Source organism: Lampetra planeri, chromosome 45 (assembly GCF_965212315.1).
Source record: "Lampetra planeri chromosome 45, kcLamPlan1.2.h2, whole genome shotgun sequence".
Classification (NCBI taxonomy): Eukaryota; Metazoa; Chordata; class Hyperoartia; order Petromyzontiformes; family Petromyzontidae; genus Lampetra; species Lampetra planeri.
Window position 1 is genome coordinate 4,359,419 of NC_136151.1, and position 20,702 is coordinate 4,380,120.

A 20,702-nucleotide genomic window follows, 5' to 3' on the forward strand; every position below is an offset into this window, starting at 1 on the left:
TCTAAAACGAACGCGGTGGCGTGAACGCACGCGCCGCTGCAGGCGCTTGTTTCCAACGCACGCGCGCGTAAGCACGCACGTTTATGTTATTACACGCTTTTTTTATTTAACTCACTCTGTCTGTTGTATCCTCAACTCTCTCTGTTGTCGTATTCTCAAATCTTGTTACTCTATTTTAACCCACTTCCCAATGTGGTATCGACTGCAAAACTTGGTATACGTATGTCATACTGATGACAATACTATATTCTATCATTAAAAAAATATATATATATATTTGTAAGCAATCTTTTTTGTGTCTTATGTTTCGGCTTGGGTCTAATTGTCCACGCTCAACTCACGTTGGCTGTAAATCACCACGGTCCCTTACGTTATGGCAAGCTTCGGGGCCACTTCCTGGAGTCGTGGAGTTCTGCCATTACTCGTACGGTACATTTCATTAAAGCGTGTTAAAAAAAAAGTATTTTTAGATATTACTTATTTTTAATACATGCGCGCCACACACACACTCAAATTACCAACACCATGCCGAGTTTCTACCCACACACACACAAATCACACTGCACCGATACTCTGTACTAAAGTTCATTGACGGAGCGTTTAAAAAAAAATCACCTATCACTACCCAATCCCTTAGGTGTACCCCCACTCTATTACTCACCTCACAGACGCACTCTCGGTGTCGCACGGACGCTGTGGGCATCTGAGGGACGACGATCAGAGAGGGCTTTGTCTAGGCTCGTGGCCTACCATAACACTCACACTAAAGACACACACACTCACTAAAGACACACACACTAAAGACACATTCACTAAAGACACACACACGAAAGACACACACTAAAGACACACACTAAAGACACACACACTCAACACAAACACTAAAGACACAAACACTAAAGATACACACACTAAAGACACACACACTCACTAAAGACACACACACTAAACACACACACTAAAGACACACACTAAAGACACACACACTCAACACAAACACTAAAGACACAAACACTAAAGATACACACACTAAAGACACACACACTCACTAAAGACACACACACTAAAGACACACACACTAAAGACACACACACTAAAGACACACACACTAAAGACACACACTAAAGACACACACTAAAGACACACACACACTAAAGACACACACTAAAGACACTCACTGAAGACACACACACACACTAAAGACACACATGAGACACACAAAACAAAAAGACGAGACACACAAAATCACGACCACCACGATCTCCCGTTTGTGTGTATTTGAGATAAAAAGTCGGCAACAGAACGGCGCACGGCGAAGAGACGAAGCCAGGAGGGAGAGACCGGAGGAGAGACCGAGGGGAAGAGGACAAGAGATTGAGAGGGGTGAAGGGAGAACGCACCCCGGGGTTTGAGCTAGACTCTGCCCAGCTGATGAGGAGCCAGAGACACCCAGAGAGAGGAAGACGTCTCGACACGAGGAACGACTGCCGTGCGAGTGTGTGTATTCTGAAGATTCACTCCACTGCGAGTCCTGCAGATTCAGTCCACTGTGAATTCAGCAGATTCACCCCACTCCAGATTCAGTCCACTGTGAATTCTGCAGATTCACCCCACTCTAGATTCAGTCCACTGTGAATTCTGCAGATTCACTACACTCCAGATTCAATCCATTGTGAATTCTGCAGATTCACCCCACTCCAGATTCACTCCACTGCGGATTCATTCCGCCCAGGAGTCTGCAGATTCACCCCACCGTAGAATCCCACAGATTCACTCCACTGCAGCACGCCGAACCGATGGGTTGTGAATGGACACATCCCTCAGAAATAGCACCATGGGGTCTGGAGCTCCTCACAAGAAGCCACTTGCCCTGATAAACGCCGAGGGAGACTTCCTCCCTGTCCGCTCATTTGCACCGTGGACTTTTGGAGGAAAGTATTTATTGGTCCTTAAGCCACCTACAGAGGGTTTTCCTTGGCAGGAAAGTGCGCGCGCGTGTGTGTGTGAGTGAGCGAGTGAGTAAGTGTGTGAGTGAGCGTGTGAGTGAGTGTGTGAATGAGTGAGTGAGAATGTGAGTGAGTGTGTGTGAGCGTGCGAGTAAGTGTGTGAGTGAGTGTGTGAGTGAGCGCGTGTGTGAATGAGTGAGGGAGCATGTGAGTAAGTGTGTGAATGAGTGCATGAGTGAGTGCGCGCCCGTGTATATGTACGTATGTAGTACATGTCAATAGTTAGGGTGCGTGTGTGTCTTTGTGTTAAAATAGTTACAAGGTTGTATACAAGTACATGTCAATGTATGCATGTGTGCATGCGTGCGTGTGAGTGCGTCTTGCAATGGATGTTATATATCTCTCTTCTCTTGTCTCCTTCTACATCAGCAGGTCTTCGCTCACGTCCTCTGTACAGACGGCGGGTACGGGGAGACAGACAAATGGAGGCATTAGTCATAGCAGATGTGGCAATCAGTGTTATTCAGGGCACTGTTGTAGCTCGGATGGGTGGCTGCCTCCAATCTCCCAGTAACGTCCTTCCTCCATCACGGCCATCAACAACAACAACAAGTGGCAGTGACGTTACCACGCCGCTTATACCAGGCTATGTACACTTTAAGGCCACATGAAGTGTCGAACGCCCGCTGGTAGGAAGTTATGGGACAGACCCAGGTGCCATGGGCTCACTGACTGAGAAGACTGGCTGATGCACCACCTGTGCCTCCTACTGTGCCAACTTGCTATACTTTAGCCAACCAGCACTCCGCTCGTTGTTGTGAGCATCGCTCCTCTGTCCTCCATTGTTGTTGGAGGGCGACTGCCTCCAACTGCCCAATAGCGTCCTTTACGAGCCTCCTCCACAGAGGCCGATCTTGACATTGCTGGTACCAGTCATTGGCAAGTCCACTCAGCTCCACATCCTCCTGTACACCATCACTCCAACTCCTCTCTAGTTTGTGCCACGCCCAATGAGCCCCCCTCTATCCGGCCAAACAAAAGTTGTTTAGGCAGGTGGTGGCTGGGAATGCGGGCTACATGACCCGGCCAACGCAGAATTGCCTGCTGCAGGAACTCACCGATAGGACTTTGTCCAGATATTACCAGGATTTATGAGCTCCTCACACAATCCAGCCTGGTTAAATCCAGGATGGATCGTAGGCAGGCCAGCTTGAATGTTTCTAACTTACGAAGATGTTCCATTAGGAGGTCCACGTTTTGCAAGCGTAGAGAAGGGAGGGCATGACTGTGGCTGAGAAGACCTGTGCTTCGTGTGGAGCGACAGATCAGGCAGCTTCCAAAAAGCGTTATGCAGCCACTCGACTGATACGGAGTGAGACCTCTGTTGTCAAACCGGAGCTGGTCATGAGCACACTGCTCACATATAGAAACTCTCCACTCTCTCCACAACAACCCTACCAATGGAGAGTTGAGGGAGTGTAGTCTTTAATGATACAACATACCCAGGCAGGTGCTTAGTTTTGGAGGGGCTAATGGTAAGACCCCACCTCTTAGTGGCACGCTCCAGGTCTACCAGCAGCGCCTGTAACTCCTCCTCAGAGTGAGCAGCAATTACGAGATCATCGGCATACATAACATGGTTGACCAATAGGGAGCCATCCCTGGACCACACCTGGGCATCGATCAGCCTCCCATTATATCTGTATGAGATGGAGATTCCTCCGGTACAGCCATCGAAGGCTTCACGAACTACGTAGTCGAAAAATATATTAAATTATGTGGGAACCAGAGAATATCCCTGTTGCACTCCAAGGTGAACAGGGAATGGCTCCGACTCCCAGCCACGTAGTTTTACCCGGGCAGGCTCACCATCATGATGGTCCTTAATTATCGTGAGCAGAGGGTCAGGGACTCCGAATACACGAAGAACAACCCAGAGCCCAGGCCTACTGATGATTTCATAGGCCTTGACCAGGTCAATAAAGTAGAGATGTAATTCCTGTTGGAATTCCCTACACCCCTGCTGTAGCAGATGGACTATCATCATCACCAACACCATCGCCACCACCATCATCACCACTACCACCACCACCACCACTGCCACCACCATGCCCACCATCGCCACCACCACTGCCACCCCCACCATGACCATCGCCACCACCACCATCACCACTACCACTATCACCACCACCACCACCATCACCACTACCACCACCACCATCGCCACCACCATCACTACCACCAGCATCGCCACCACCACCATCACCACTACCACCACTATCGACACCACCACCATCACCCGCGGCCACCACCACCGCTGCCGCCACCGTACCGGGCTTGACTCCGAAGCACGCAGCCCACTCCGAGAGGGAGACGTAGGCGTCCGAGTCGGCGTCGCACGACAGGAAGAAGCGCGTGGTGCAGTGCTCCATGGGTACCAGCGGGGCCCTCAGTGGGGCCAGCTCCGAGTGGGAGAGGTACCTGAGGGTGTGGAGAGTCAGCGGAGAGTCAGTGGGCGCAGGTGGTGGTGCTCGTCGTGTGGTGGTGATGGTGATAATGATGGTAGTGATATGGTAGTGGTGGTGATGAAGGTTGTGATGGTGGTGGTGATAGTGGTGATGATAGTGGTGGTGGTGATTTACAAAGACAAATACAAAGATCCCCCGTATAGCCTTAACATACTGTAGGGGCAGGTGCTGTTAGCGAGCACCTATGAAGGCGATTTACACACTCACACACGAGTGTACATCAACAACAACAACAACCGCCATTCGCCACTAAGTGGCGGTGACATCACCACGGCACTTGTGCCAGGCTATGTGGACGTTGAGGCCACGTGAAGTGTCGAACGCCCGCTGGCAGGAGGTCACAGGGCAGACCCAGGTGCCCCGGGTCGACTGACTGAGATGAGTGGCCGATGCATCACACACCCACTCATTCACACTCACTCAAACACACTCACCCACTCAGACACTAACACTCACTCACTCTTACACACTCACCCACTCACAAACACACTCACACACTCACGCATTCACTCACACTCGCACATACACTCACACACTCACCCTCATACACTCACCCACTCACACACACACTCACTCACACACACACTCACTCACACACTCACCCACTCATGCGCACTCACACACTCACCCACTTACACACACACACACTCATCCACTCACTCACACTCACCCTCACACGCACTCACACACACACTCACTGGTCTCCCAGAGTGCTGTCGAGCTGAGCGAACTGCCAGTGCACGGGGTAGACAAACATCTTGTAGTTCTTCACGAAGTCCCGCCGCAGGATCTCCACCGAGTGGTCTCCGGACTCAAGACGCTTCTCGTTCTCGACCATCTTCTTCACCTGCTCACCGACGCGACGAGAGATGGGAGTCAGAGACGGAGAGACAGACAGAGAGAGAGACGTCATAGACGGCCAAGTGAGTTGGTGGTTCCTCCAACGTCGCAGGAGCCTTGTTAGCGGATTGTTCGCAAGAGCTGGGAGCGGCTGCTGCTGTAGGTCTGCACCAGCTACACTACACTACGATACATTACACCACTATACACTACACTATACACCACGCTACTATACACTACACTATACACTACACTATACACTACACTACAATACTATACACTACTATACAGTACACTATACACTACTATACACTACACTATACACTACAATACTATACACTACTATACACTACTATACACTACACTATACACTACAATACTATACATTACACTACAATACACTATAATATACACTACACTACTATACACTACAATACTATACACTACTATACAGTACAATACTATACACTACCATACACTACACTATACACTACACTACTATACACTACAATACTATACACTACTATACAGTACATTATACACTAATATATTATACTATACACTACTATACTATACACTACAATACTATACACTACACTACTATACACTACAATACTATACACTAGTATACACTACACTACTATACACTACACCACTATACACAACAATACTATACACTACTATACACTACACTACTATACACTACAATACTATACACTACTATACAGTACAATACTATACACTACACTATACACCACGCTACTATACACAACAATACTATACACTACTATACACTACACCACTATACACAACAATACTATACACTACTATACACTACACTACTATACACTACAATACTATACACTACTATACAGTACAATACTATACACTACACTATACACCACGCTACTATACACTACACTATACACTACACTACTATACACTACACTACTATACACTACAATACTATACACTACAATACTATACACTACACTATACACTACACTACTATACACTACACTACGATACATTACACCACTATACACTACAATACTATACACTACTATACAGTACATTATACACTAATATATTATACTATACACTACTATACACTACAATACTATACATTACACTACAATACACTATAATATACACTACACTACTATACACTACAATACTATACACTACTATACAGTACATTATACACTAATATATTATACTATACACTACAATACTATACATTACACTACAATACACTATAATATACACTACACTACTATACACTACAATATACACTACACTACTATACACTACACTACTATACACTACACTATACACCACGCTACTATACACTACACTATACACTACACTACTATACACTACACTACTATACACTACAATACTATACACTACTATACAGTACATTATACACTAATATATTATACTATACACTACTATATAATACACTACTGTATACTATACTACTGTAAACTGCACTACTATACACTACAATACTATACATTACACTACAATACACTATAATATACACTACACTACTATACACAACAATACTATACACTACTATACAGTACATTATACACTAATATATTATACTATACACTACTATACACTACAATACTATACATTACACTACAATACACTATAATATACACTACACTACTATACACTACAATACTATACACTACTATACAGTACATTATACACTAATATATTATACTATACACTACTATACACTACAATACTATACATTACACTACAATACACTATAATATACACTACACTACTATACACTACAATACTATACACTACTATACAGTACATTATACACTAATATATTATACTATACACTACTATACACTACAATACTATACATTACACTACAATACACTATAATATACACTACACTACTATACACTACAATACTATACACTACTATACAGTACATTATACACTAATATATTATACTATACACTACTATACACTACAATACTATACATTACACTACAATACACTATAATATACACTACACTACTATACACTACAATATACACTACACTACTATACACTACACTGTACACCACGCTACTATACACTACACTATACACTACACTACTATACACTACACTACTATACACTACAATACTATACACTACTATACAGTACATTATACACTAATATATTATACTATACACTACTATATAATACACTACTGTACACTATACTACTGTAAACTGCACTACTATACACTACACTACTATAAACTACAATATACACTACATTATACACTACACTACTATACACTACACCACTATACACTACTATATATAACACTATACACTACTATACACTACACTATTCACTACTCTGTATACTACATTATACATTACACTACTATAGACGACACCACTATACACTGCTATATACTACACGACCATACACTACACTACTATACACTACACTACTATACACTACACTATACACGACTCTGTACACTACATTATACACTACTATACACTACACTATACACTACACTACTATACACTACACTATACACAACTCTGTACACTACATTATACACTACTATACACTACACTACTATACACTACACACTATTCTGTATACTACATTATACATTACACTACTATAAAATACACCACTATACACTACACTATACAGTACCCGGCTCTGCTGCTTGTCGGTGAGCTGGGAGGGGTTGTTGTTGTAGGTCTGCACGAGGACGTTCTTGAGCCAGTCGCGCATGCGCAGTGGGAACTCGGACAGCTCCGCATCATCACAAGGGGTGATCTCTGTACGCACAGACAAAAGACAAAGATCCCCCGTATAGCCTTAACAGACTGTAGGGGCAAGTGCTGTTAGCGAGCACCTATGAAGGCCGGAACGGTACACGAGGGGGTGGGTGGCCAGCACCACGCCCGACCGCCTTTGTCTCCCCAGTGGCGATGTTTACACACCGCACCAGGTACTCATTTAAGGCTGAGTCGACCTAGGGGAGGCCCCGGACCGGTTCAGATAATCGTCACTGGTGTTAGCCGTGAGCGGGAATCGAACCCGGGTCGCCAGGTTCATAGCGCAGCGCGCTAACCGCTACACTACCGCTCCCCACGCACAGACACAGACAGACACACAGACAGATACATCACGCGGTCACCCACCCACTCATTCACCCCCACACAACAACAACAACAGCCACCGCCATTCGACACTTAGTGGTGGTGATGTCACCACGGCGCTTGTGCCAGGCTACGTGCACGTTGAGGCCACGCAAAGTGTCGAATGCCCGCTGGCAGGAGGTCACGGGGCAGACCCTGCAGGTGCCACGGGTCGACTGACTGAGATCACTGGCCGATGCACCACCTGTGCCTCCTAGTTTCGTTGTTGTGAGCGTCGCTCCTGTGCCGTCCGTTATTTCTGGAGGGCGACTACCTCCAACTGCCCAGTAGCAGCGTCCATCACGAGCCTCCTTCTCCACAGAGGTCGATCCTGACACCGCTGGTACCAGTTATCGGCACGTCCACTCAGCTCCACGTCCTCTTGTACCACATCACTCCTTCTCTTCTCTAGCCCGTGCCCCGTCCGTTTAGCCCTCTGTATCCAGCCGAACAAAATCCATTTAGGCATGTGGTGGGTGGTAATGTGGGCTACATGACCAAGCCAACTCAGCCTTGCCTGTCGGAGTAGCTTACCGATGGGACTCTTTCCATATACTTCAAGGATTTCTGAGCTCCTCACACAATCCAGCCTGGATACACCCAGTATAGTTTGTAGGCAGGCCAGCCCATATGTTTCTAACCAGCGAAGATGTTCCATGAGCGGGGTCCACATTTCGCAAGCATAGAGAAGGGAGGGCATGGCCTTGGCCGAGAAGACCCAAAGCCTCGTGTCGAGTGACAGACCAGGTAGCTTCCACACAGCGTTACAAGGCCGATGAAAAGATAATGCCACTTGACTGATTCGGATTGAGACCTCTGCTGCTGTCAAACTGGAGCCGGTCATGAGTACACTGCCCAGGTATGGAAAACCCTCCACTCTCTCCACAACTACCCAATCACCGGTTGGGAGTTGTGGGGGTGGAGTAACTAATGGTATAGGCAGGTGCTTAGTTTTGGTGGGGCTGATGGTAAGGCCCCAACTCTTAGTGGCACACTCCAGGTTCAGCAGCAGCGCCTCCAACTCCTCCTGTGAGTGAGCAGCATTCACCAGATCATCGGCATACGTAACTTGGTTGACTAATAGGGAGCCATTCCTTTACCGCACCCGGGCATCGATCAGCCTCCAATTGTATCTGTACCAGATGGAAATTCCTCCGGTACAGGCATCAAAGGCTTCACGAACGACGTAGTCGAAATAGATGTTGAATAATGTGGGAGCCAGAGGACAGCCCTGTCGCATCCCAAGGTGAACAGAGAATGGCTCCGAATCCCAGCCACGTAGTTTTACCCAGACCTGGTCACCATCATGAAGGTCCTTAATGATTGTGAGCAGAGTCAGGGACTCCGAAAACACGAAGAACAACCCAGCGCTCAGGCCTACTGATGGTATCATAGGCCTTGACCAGGTCAATAAAGCAGAGATGTAGGCCCTGTTGGAATTCCCTACACCTCTGCTGTAACAGACAGACAGAAAATATGGCATCTGTGCAGGACCGCCCTTTCCTCAAACCACATTGAGGCTACACAAGCCTCTCCTCAGCGTGCCTAGCAAAGCGATGTTGAATAATCCTTGCCAGGACCTTTCCCGGCACACTGAGGAGTGAGATGCCCCTGTAGTTGTAACAATCTATGTGGTCCCCCTTCTTAAAGAGGGGGACCACCAGGGCATCCTTCAAATCCTGCGGAACCCATCCAGTGGTCCAGACTGTTGTTATGATGTCGTGTAGTGCACTCTGCTCACAATCACCACCCTCCATCAGCATTTTGCTTGGGAGATCATCTCTGCCAGATGCTTTTACTGGTCTCAGACTCTGGATCGCCGCCTGTACTTCCTCAACAAATGGAACATCAGCCAGCCACTCACAGAGGGTTTCTACTTCTTTCAATATTTGAGGCAGGCAAATACATCATCCACTCACCCACCCGCTCACTCACCCCCCACACATGCCAACAAAGACAAACAAAGATCTCCCATGTTGCCTTAACAGACTGTTGGGGCAAGTGCTGTTAGCGAGCAGCATCTAGGAAGGCCGGCAAGGCAGACGAGGGGGTGGGTGGCCAACACCACGCCCGGACACATTTGTCTTGCCAGTTGCACGTACAGATATAAAGATCCCCCGTATAGCCTTAACAGACTGTAGGGGCAAGTGCTGTTAGCGAGCACCTATGAAGGCCGGAACGGTACACGAGGGGGTGGGTGGCCAGCACCACGCCCGACCGCCTTTGTCTCCCTAGTGGCGATGTTTACACACCACACCAGGTACACATTTGAGGCTGAGTCGACCTAGGGGAGGCCCAGGACCGGTTCAGATAATCGTCACTGGTGTTTACCGTGAGCGGGAATCGAACCCGGGTCGCCAGGTCCGTAGTGCAGCACAATAACCGTGCTAACCACTACACTACCGCTCCTCACTACGTACAGATATACACACATACACTCACCCAAATGCAAAGGTGCCCCGTGTAGGCTTTGACAGACTTTAAGGGCAAGTACTCTGTGAGCATGTTGACCAAACTTAGATGTTTCGTCTCAATCCAAAATGCAACGAGTACGAAGCCGTGAGGATTCTGTGTATGTGCGTACAATGTTGAACTTCTTTTGTAACACCGTACGTAGTGAATCGTGGTAATTTGTGGATCTCTGTAGGTCTCTACATATTGTGTATCTGTGGGTCTTCTATGGGTCTCTATGGGTCTGGATGTCTGTGGGTCGCTTTGTATGTGTGCACAATGTTGAACTTCCTTCACACAACTCGTTCTAATCGGAGGTGCGGGGGAAGGACAACAAACGAAACATGCTACGCTGATGATGATGATGATGCTGCTGATGCTGCTGATGCTGCTGATCCTGCTGATGATATTGATACTGCTGATGATTCTGCAGGTGATGATGTTTGTATTTTGAACTGTTGTCACACCGTACATAGGCAGCCGTGCTAATCGGAGGTTCTGGGGAAGGACAACAAACTAAACACGCGATGATGATGCTTCTGATGCTGATGATGATAATGATGCTGCTGCTGAAGCTGATGATGTATTTTTAACTTTTTTCACACCGTAAGTAGCCAAACGTGGAAATTTGTGGATCTCTGTAGGTCTCTGGGTGTTTCTGTGGGTCTCTGTGGATCTCTATGAATCTGGGTGTCTGTGGGTCGCATTGTATGCATGTTGAACTTCGTTCGCACCCTATGTAGCCAACCATGCTAATCGGAGGTGTTGGGGAAGGACTACAAACACATGATGATGCTGCTGCTGATGCTGATCATGATGCTGACTATTTTGCTGATACTGATGCTGCTGTTTCAGCTACTGCTGCTGAAGCTGCTGCTGATGATGACGATGATGCTGATGATGATGACGATGATGCTGATGATGCTGACGATTTTGCTGATACTGCTGCTGCTGAAGCTGCCGATGCTGCTGATGATGCCGAAGAAGCTGCTCCTGTCGCCGTCCTTACCCTTGCAGGGCCCCAGGTAGTCGAGGTGCAGTTTGCGTCCCTTCTTGGTGCCCTCCAGGGAGCACTTGTGAGCGTGGAAGTGGCAGCTGCTTCCGTAGGTGATGTTGTCGGTGCCGCACACCTGCGCGCGCGCAGCAGATAAAGGGTGCCCCACGTGTAGCCTCAGCCAAGACCTGCCGGTGCCAGTGCTGTTAACGGCGAGCAACGGCACTGCCTGTGAAGGCCCCGTGGGGCACTGTGGCACACAATTGGGGGTTGATGGGTGGCCGGCACCACGCCCGCCCGGCCGCCTTTGTCTCTGCACCGTAATGGCCATCGTGCACCTCACTGACATGGCCATCGTGAACTCACCTACCAGACACGGCTATCGTGAACCCCACCGACACGGCCATTGTGAACCCATCTACCCACATGGCCATCGTGAACCCCACCCACCAACATGGCCGTCGTGAACCCACCCACCAACACGGCGATTGTGATCTCCACCCACCGACACGGCCATTGTGAACTCCACCCACCCACACGGCCATCGTGAATCCACTCACCGACACAGCCATCGTGAACCCCACCCACCGACATGGCCATTGTGAATCCCACCCACTGACACGGCCATCGTGAACCCACTTACCAACACGGCCATCGTGAACCCACCCACCCACATGGTCATCCTGAACCCCACCCACATGGTCATCGTGAACCCCACCCACCCACACGGCCATCGTGAACCCCAACCACCCACACGGCCATCGCGAACCCACTCACCGACACGGCCATCGTGAACCCACCCACCCACACGGCCATTGTGAACCCACCCACCCACACGGCCATCGTGAACCCCACCCACCCACACGGCCACCGTGAACCCGACTGACACGAACCTTCTCAAAATCGTTGATAACCTTGGGGCACGTCGAGGGGTCTTGGCAGATGCACAGGGGCTGGTTGGTTTCGTCCACCTCGCACACCTTCCCCTCCTTGCAGTGGTACGACCCGCACGGCCCAGAGGCGTCTGTGGGGGCGAGAATTCGGACCACACCATTAGCACCACGACAAACAGGGGGGTGGGGATTATCATTAATTCAAGAAATGTGCACAATTTCGTATCCGTCAACAACTTGCCCCGGTGGCTAGGATATGTTATTAACTACCTCGCCTGGTTATGCAAATCACTCTAAATGCGTGCTGTTGATTCTAAATGTGGAGGGGGGCGGGGGGGGGGGAAATAGGACCCGGACAAAAATCCACGCAGTGACCATAACGGGGAGAGAGAAAGAGAGATGCAGACTCTCAATATACAGCAGCAGGCATCATCAGGTTCCAGGTTCGAACTCACGACCTCCTGTAGACCAGGTGAGGTAGTTAACATCTCCGATATGTGACTCCCTACCATCTCCGGTCTCCTCCTTCCCCTCCGCCCACGACTCATCTTCAAACTCCACCTCCTCCTCCACGGGATTGCCTCCTTCCATCTGAGAGCGGGCGGGATGGATGGGGGGCAATCATGAATTATGTTATTTAGTCATAAAGCCAGCATTGCCATTCGTTGGCTTGAAAGTATTGGTGGTGGGTGGGGCCCAAAAACGAAATATGTTCATGGGTCGCATTGAGTGAGTAGGTCAGTGAATGAGTGGGTGAGTGGGTGGATGAGTGTGTGAGTGGGTGGGTGAGTGGGTATGTGAGTGGGTGGGTGGGTACGCGGGTGAGTGAGCGGGTGGGTGAATGAGTGATTGCGTGACTGCGTGAATGAGTGAGTGATTGGGTGAGTGACTCGGTGAGTGACTGTGTGAGTGGTTGGGTGGGTGAGTGAACAGGTGAGTGAGTGGTTGGGTGCATGAGTGAGTGATTGCGTGACTGGGTGGATGCGTGAGTAACTGGGTCAGTGACTATGTGAGTGGTTGGGTGGGTGACTGAGTGGGTGAGCGTCACCAATCCATACATGAAACCAAGCTGAAAATCGATCGCATTGATTATAATGTATGGATTCATTATGCTAATGTATGCGTGTATTATGCTAATTAGTTGATACTTACTGGCAATTCCTCAACGACCTCGCCATCGGCTTCCAAAGCACTCTCCAGGTAACTCTCCTGTCACACGTCCAGGGCAGAGTTCAACATCAGGGCTGGCTGGAATTGTAATTCAGCACTTACACCCAACACTGCCCACAGACTCAAAACTGCACCATAGACTCAACACTGCCCATAGACTCAACACGAACACCATAGACTCAACACTGCCCATAGACTCAGCACTGCCCACAGAGTCACACAGACACACAAACTCACACGGAGACCACAGACTCTCATGAACACACAGGCCAGGAGTTTAACCGAGTTACTCACGGGCAAGGCCAGAGCTGTCCCGACGAGCCCCATGCAGAGGAAGATCCACAGCTTCATTCTGATTTGTCACTGAGTCAACCTAGGTGCGAGACGGTACGGGGAGACGGGACGACATCAGTTGTGAATGCAATAGGATGCAGGTTTGGGCTATAACGGAATCATCAGCATCATCGCCATGTCAGCAGCATCATCACCATCATCATCACCACAATCATCATCACAACCATCACCACCACATCCTGCAGCCTCACTGTGTGAGACTGCGTTTCTGCCAAGTCTCAGTCGTGGGAATGAGTCCAAGCAGACACAAAGACAAAGCTCTCCCGTGTAGCCTTCAACTGACTGTTTGGGCAAGTGGCTGTTTGTAGCGAGTAGCAGCACCTATGAAGGACGGCACTGTGGCACACGAGTGGGTGGGTGGCCAGCACCACGCCAGGCCGCCTTTGTCTCCCCAGTGGCGATGTTTGCTACACATCACGCACCACCAGGCACGTATTTGAGTCTAAGTCGACCTAGGGGAGGCCCAGGCCTAGTCCACATAATCGCCATCACTGGCGTTGGTGGCCGTGATCGGGACTCGATCTCGGCTCGTAGCCGATGGGGGTTCGCAGCGCTAACCGCTGCGCCACCGCTCCCCCCACACAAAGGCCCTCTCATACAACACACACAGCCAACCTCCTCCTCGTACGCTTGGTTACATCACACAACACCCACCCTACAAACCACGCACAGGCAAAAAAAAAGATCCCCGTATAGCCTTCAACAAGGCTTGTCGGGGCAAGTGCTGTTCGCCAGTGGGTTAGTGGGTGTGGTCAAAACCACGCCCGGCCCGGCCGCCTTTGTCTTCCACCAGCGCTGATGTTAGGGCGCCGCGGTGGCTAGGAGATGTTTACTACCTCGCCTGTTATACGGGAGGGCATGGGTTCGACCCTGACGCATGCCTGCTGCCGTGTAAATGGAATTTGCGTCTCTCTCCGTCTCTCTCCGTCTCTTTATTTTTTATTTACGATCAGAGGAAACAAGAAGATGCTCGGTGTAGTTGGAACTTTGCTTCGTTCATCATTTAGTTGTTTTTTATGCTTTGATTTATGTAACCCCCCCCCTTTTAAAATGAAAGATTTCACAAAAGATTTCACGCTCTGCTCTCTTTTCCCCTCCCCTCTCTCTCTACCCCCCTCTCTGCCCCCCATCTCTCTCTACCTCCTCTCTTCCTACTCCATGTCTATGTTCCCCCTATGTTTTCTATGTAAAATTTGTAAAATTATTATTATTTTCCTCCCCGTGGTGGCCACGTGGATTTGTCTCCGGGTCCTCCCGGTTTTTCCCCCTACACATTTAGAATGAACATCACGCGTTCAGAGCGACTTGGTTGCTTTCCATTCCCATGCGATGAGCCGCTTTGTTGAGCTGACACTGACGGCTGCTCTGTACTTCCAGTGTCCAGGGGCCCGCTCAAGGCGCGGCTCCGGCTGGAGCACGCGTACCACACATATGCCGGTGATGTGCACGTCTTCCTCGAACGCTGGGGGGCCGGACAAGCCCTCTGTACCAGCGTGGACGGCACCCTCGTGTTCACCTTTTGAAGCGCTCGCTCGTCAACGTGGCGTGCGCGATGACCACCACAACCACGTGACTTTTCTTTCGTGTTGTGCGCGGTGCTTAAAGCGCCACAGCGCGTCGATTTGTAGCGTTTATTTTCATTTGTTTGCCGGTGACTTTGTGTATTTCATATCGAAATTGCCTCCATTGCTGTTGCTGCTGGCGGCAATAAAAGTTGTTTAAAAGTCAAAAGTCTCTCTCTCTGTCTATTGCTCGGTCCCTATCTCTGTGTCTCTTTCTGCGTCTCTCTCTCTGTGTCTCTCTCCCTGTCTAAGTGAGGTTCGTGCCACTGCGCTAACCACTGCGCCACCGCTCCCCACTGCCCCAACAATTTCGACTTCACTCGAACGACGGCTTCGCCGTTCTGGCTCTGATACTCGCCACGTTCAGAGTTGGCGAATTCCTTTTTTTGTGTTTTTTTTTCTCTTCCACTCGCAAATGGAATTTTCCTCCCCGAGTGAAGTCGTAATAATAATAAAAGTAATAATAAAAAAAATGATGGATTCGAAAGCCTGGCCAGAATCAACAGCGAGATGTGCAAATAATATATTTATAAATACGTATTTTAATATATTATGGAGTTTGTTGAGTATGCAAAAAAAGTAACTTAATAAACTGGGTCAGTTACGTAGCAGGGGAAGTCTCCCGCGCATATCAGCCTGTGGTTATATGTGTGAGTCTGTGGGTCTCTGTGTGAGTCTGTGGGTGTCTGTGTGAGTCTGTAGGTGTCTGTGTGAGTCTGTGTGAATCTGTCTGTCTCTGTGTGAGTCGGTGGGTGTCTGTGTGAGTCTGTGGGTGTCTGTGTGAATCTGTCTGTCTCTGTGTGAGTCTGTGGGTCTCTGTGTGAGTCTGTGGGTGTCTGTGTGAGTTCGTGGGTGTCTGTGTGAATCTGTGTGAGTCTGTGTGAATCTGTATGTCTCTGTGTGAGTATGTTGGTCTCTGTGTGAGTCTGTGTGATATTGTATGTCTCTGTGTGAGTCTGTGGGTGTCTGTGTGAGTTCGTGGGTGTCTGTGTGAATCTGTGGGTGTCTGTGTGAGTCTGTGGGTCTCTATGTGAGTCGGTGGGTGTCTGTGTGATTCTGTGGGTCTCTGTTTGAGTCTGTGGGTGTCTGTGTGAGTCTGTGGGTCTCTGTGTGAGTCGGTGGGTGTCTGTGTGAGTCTTTGGGTACCTGGCTGAGTTTGTGGGTTTATGTGAGCCTATGGACAGCCAGAGTTGGCCACCTGATGATGCTTGTTGTAATTACTGGCGAAACGTCGTACTCGAATTGTATATGTTGTCGTGGGTTTACTTTCCAACACACCGGTGTGCTGTACTAGTAACGAATTGGCAGGTTTTGTTAACGTGACAAACCTTACTAATTTGCTGTGTCGGGTGGTGGGCGGGTATAACGACACATTTATATTTACGCCATCTAACCCAAAAACCTCTATTATGGCTCTATTTTGGTGTTGCAACACCTTAACACACCACCTGTTGGATAGCCAGAAAGGGTAATACAACCTATTCTTAATTTTCACGCAAGTTTTTTGTTTTACTTTACCGAAGCCTCAACGCTCATCTGAGAATTAAATCACCTTCACATCGACACTGTAGACCAGCGGTTCTCACCCTCGTGTTGGCTGCTATGTTGCCCCCTCCTTGTTGGATGTTGTCTCAACCAAGCCATTACCCCCCGTTACCTGGATAGCCCTCAAGCATGGTCCAGAGAAATAAATGTTACGAATAATGAACCTCGATATTTTAAACAAATTGTCCTTTTGTTACGTGAGGTTATATCCTAACTTGGCTAAGTAACTGCAAGCAAATGCAAAAAAACAGAATTGAACGGTGCCGCTCTTCGTGTGATGTAATTATTTGTACGGCCCCGCTGCTTCTACTCTAGGAAGCTCGCAACATTGTTTGACGATTGATGAGTTTAGAAAGGTATCTTTGATATATCGTTCTCGCTCAGCGTACAGATTTAAATTTTGATCGTAGTTATTTTAGACTGGCAGATACATCATACACACAACGGAATTATTCACCAATGACTCACAACTTATGATATAATTTCACACGCGTTTATAAATCACCTCACGTACGTACACTCCGTGGGATATTGCCACGTGTATCACCCAGGGGTCCGCGTACCACCGGTTGAGAACCACTGCTGTAGGGTAGTGCATAGGGTAGTGTATTGTATAATAGTGTATAGTGTAGTATATTGTATAATAGTGTAGTGTATAGTATAGTGTACAGTGTAGTGTAGAGTGTGTTGTGTATAGTGTGTAGAGTGTAGTGTATAGTGTAGTCAATTGTATAATAGTGTATAGTGTAGTGTGCAGTGTAGTGTATAGTAGTGCATTGCATAATCGTGTAGTGTATAGTGTAGTGTATAATGGCGTATAGTAGTGTAGTGTAGTGTATAATCATGTATAGTAATGTAGTATGTAGTGTATAGTGTAGAGTAGTGTAGTGTATAGTGTAGCGTATAGTAGTGTAGTGTATAATAGTGTATTGTTTAGTGTATTGTATAATAGTGTATAATAGTGTATAGTAGTGTAGTGTATAGTGTCGTGTATCGTAGTGGCAGACGCTTTGCTGCTCTTGCTCTGCTGCTTTGTGTATCTCGTTTTTAACTTTGATCGTTTTCATGTTTTTATTAATACCACATGCGATTGGTGTTCGTTTTCAATTATCCGTGATATGTTTAGTATGTTTAGTGGTGAAAGTCTCTCCTCTGCCGTGGCCCTTCCCTTGCTGCTGCTGCCTCGGGCAGTCTGGACTCTTGCAACTCACAGATATCCCCATTCCGTTGGCTCCTTGGTCCTGGACCTGTTCAGGCACGGGGGGGACCTTGCTCGCCTCTGCCTGCGGCGGTGCTGCTGTGTTCCCCCCCTTGCACCTGCCCTGCCCCGGCTCGTGACCTGCCCGGCTGTGGCGTGTGCCTGGTTCACCTTTGTGTACGCGTTCGGCCCGCCGCAGCTTGCGTCCGGCTCGCCTTGGCTGTAGCTAAACCTTCTCGTGCTACGGTGCTGTGTTCTACTGCAGTAGTGTATAATGCTACCCCTATCCCTTCCTATTGATGCTGCTAATCCTGCATAATGCACGGGCATAATATGACTTTGAAACCCCCCGCCAAACCTCCTACGCATTTCACAAGTAGTACTAATCACATACCTGCATTTTCCATAAATATGCTAAATTCCTGTTGATATGCAATTTTTTTGTCAAGGCGCCCTTCCCCCCTTCCAATCCAGCTTAAATATACGTTCCAAGCGTGGTGGTTGTTTCATTCAGACGCTGTCTCCCCGACAGACCTGGTCTTCACCTGAGGACGGCTGCTTGCGTTGTGGCCGAAACGTCGTGAGAATTATTTTATTATGTTTTATTTTTATTATTTTATTACTTCCCTTCTACGTGACTTTACCGAAAGTACCAAGAAGATCTTAACACCTGTTTTAGTGCCAGAAAGGGCAAAACTATTCTCATATTCACCAGTATATTGGACCTTGTGTCTCCGCTGAAATCACGCTGGATCTCGGTAGTGAAATCTTCACCCTGGTATAACGACGAGTTTCATGCACTGAAGGCAACTGTCCACGAGGCAGAGCGATCTTGGAGAAAATCTGATCTTACCATGCACTCGCAAATCTTAAAGCACCACCTTACAATTGAAAAAAAGGCACTCGACCATGTTAGCATCAGCTATCTTTCTGATATTCTAGCGAATGCCTGGAATAACCCTAGAATAATTTGTTCTACCTTTCATAGCCTCCTTCAGTCATCATGCGAGTCTCATACTATTGTATAAAAGCAAATGCTGACCAATTCCTTCAATACTTTTTTGAAACAAAATCAACACAATTCCCCTTTCCATTAAATCTTCCTCTTCCTACCAATCTGCCCACTGTTCAAGCACCACTGCTGATATCTGATTAATCTGTATTCTCCGAGCTCACACAATCAGATGTTGCTTTATTGATTGCGAGTTCCAAACGAACCTATTTTCCTCTTGATACTTTTACTTCTAAATGTATTCATGCACATTTTCCATCTCTTGCAGTCTTTATTAACAATGTTCATAAAGAACTCACTCTAATCTGGTACAGTCCCTTCTCTTTTTAAATGTGCCGCGGTCATTCTGGTACTCAAGAAAGCTGGCCTCGATGAAGAACTCCTCAGTAATTATCGTCCAATTTCCTACCTGATAGATCTCACCAGGATCCTTGAGCTTTCAGTAGCTTTACAGCTTAAGCATTGTTTGCTTGTAAATGATAGTTTTGATCCTTTTCAGTCCGGTTTTAAGTCCAACCACAGCACGGAAACGGCTCTGGTTAGGGTTGTCAATGACTTGCTGGTTGCTGCTGATGCAGGACGGCCTAGCATTATTGTCCTTTTGGGCCTGAGTGCTGCCTTTGACACCAGTGATCATTGCATTTTGCTCGTGCGTTTGGAAGGCTGTATGGGGCTGTCTGGCACTGTTTTGCACTGGTTTATTTCCTATCTATCTGAGCATAAACAGTTTGACAGCCTGGGAGGGATAACTTCAGACACATGTTCTGTTCCTTGCAGTGTCCTCCAGGGTTCAGTCCTTGGCCAACTTTTATTCTGCATATACTTGGCCCCGCTTGGCCATATCATACATCAACTTGGACTTTGTTTCGTTGTTACGCTGGTGACACTTAACATTACACTAATGGTGAATCCTCCCTCAATGCAGCAGCGGCATCTAGTGTGCTCTCTTCTCTTGTGACCATTAAGGCTTGGATGCAGTCTAACTTTCTTCAGTTTAAAGTTAAACGCTGCTGTTGGG

At 47.7% G+C, this 20,702-nt stretch overlaps 1 protein-coding gene across 1 annotated transcript in view; it reads right to left on the reverse strand.

Moving 5' to 3' along the window:
- Nucleotides 1-1,262: 1,262 nt before the first annotated feature.
- SPARC (secreted protein acidic and cysteine rich) overlaps nt 1,263-20,702 on the reverse strand; it is a 35,571-nt gene continuing 16,131 nt past the window's right edge. The window contains exons 2-10 of the mRNA XM_078614757.1: nt 14,308-14,386; nt 13,996-14,052; nt 13,353-13,434; nt 12,844-12,974; nt 11,966-12,086; nt 8,015-8,142; nt 5,173-5,321; nt 4,279-4,427; nt 1,263-2,395 (exon numbers count right to left, since the gene is read on the reverse strand). Of these exons, the coding sequence (XP_078470883.1) occupies nt 2,367-2,395; nt 4,279-4,427; nt 5,173-5,321; nt 8,015-8,142; nt 11,966-12,086; nt 12,844-12,974; nt 13,353-13,434; nt 13,996-14,052; nt 14,308-14,364 (903 nt within the window). The 5' untranslated portion in view covers nt 14,365-14,386 and the 3' untranslated portion in view covers nt 1,263-2,366. The remainder of the gene's footprint in view (nt 2,396-4,278; nt 4,428-5,172; nt 5,322-8,014; nt 8,143-11,965; nt 12,087-12,843; nt 12,975-13,352; nt 13,435-13,995; nt 14,053-14,307; nt 14,387-20,702) is intronic.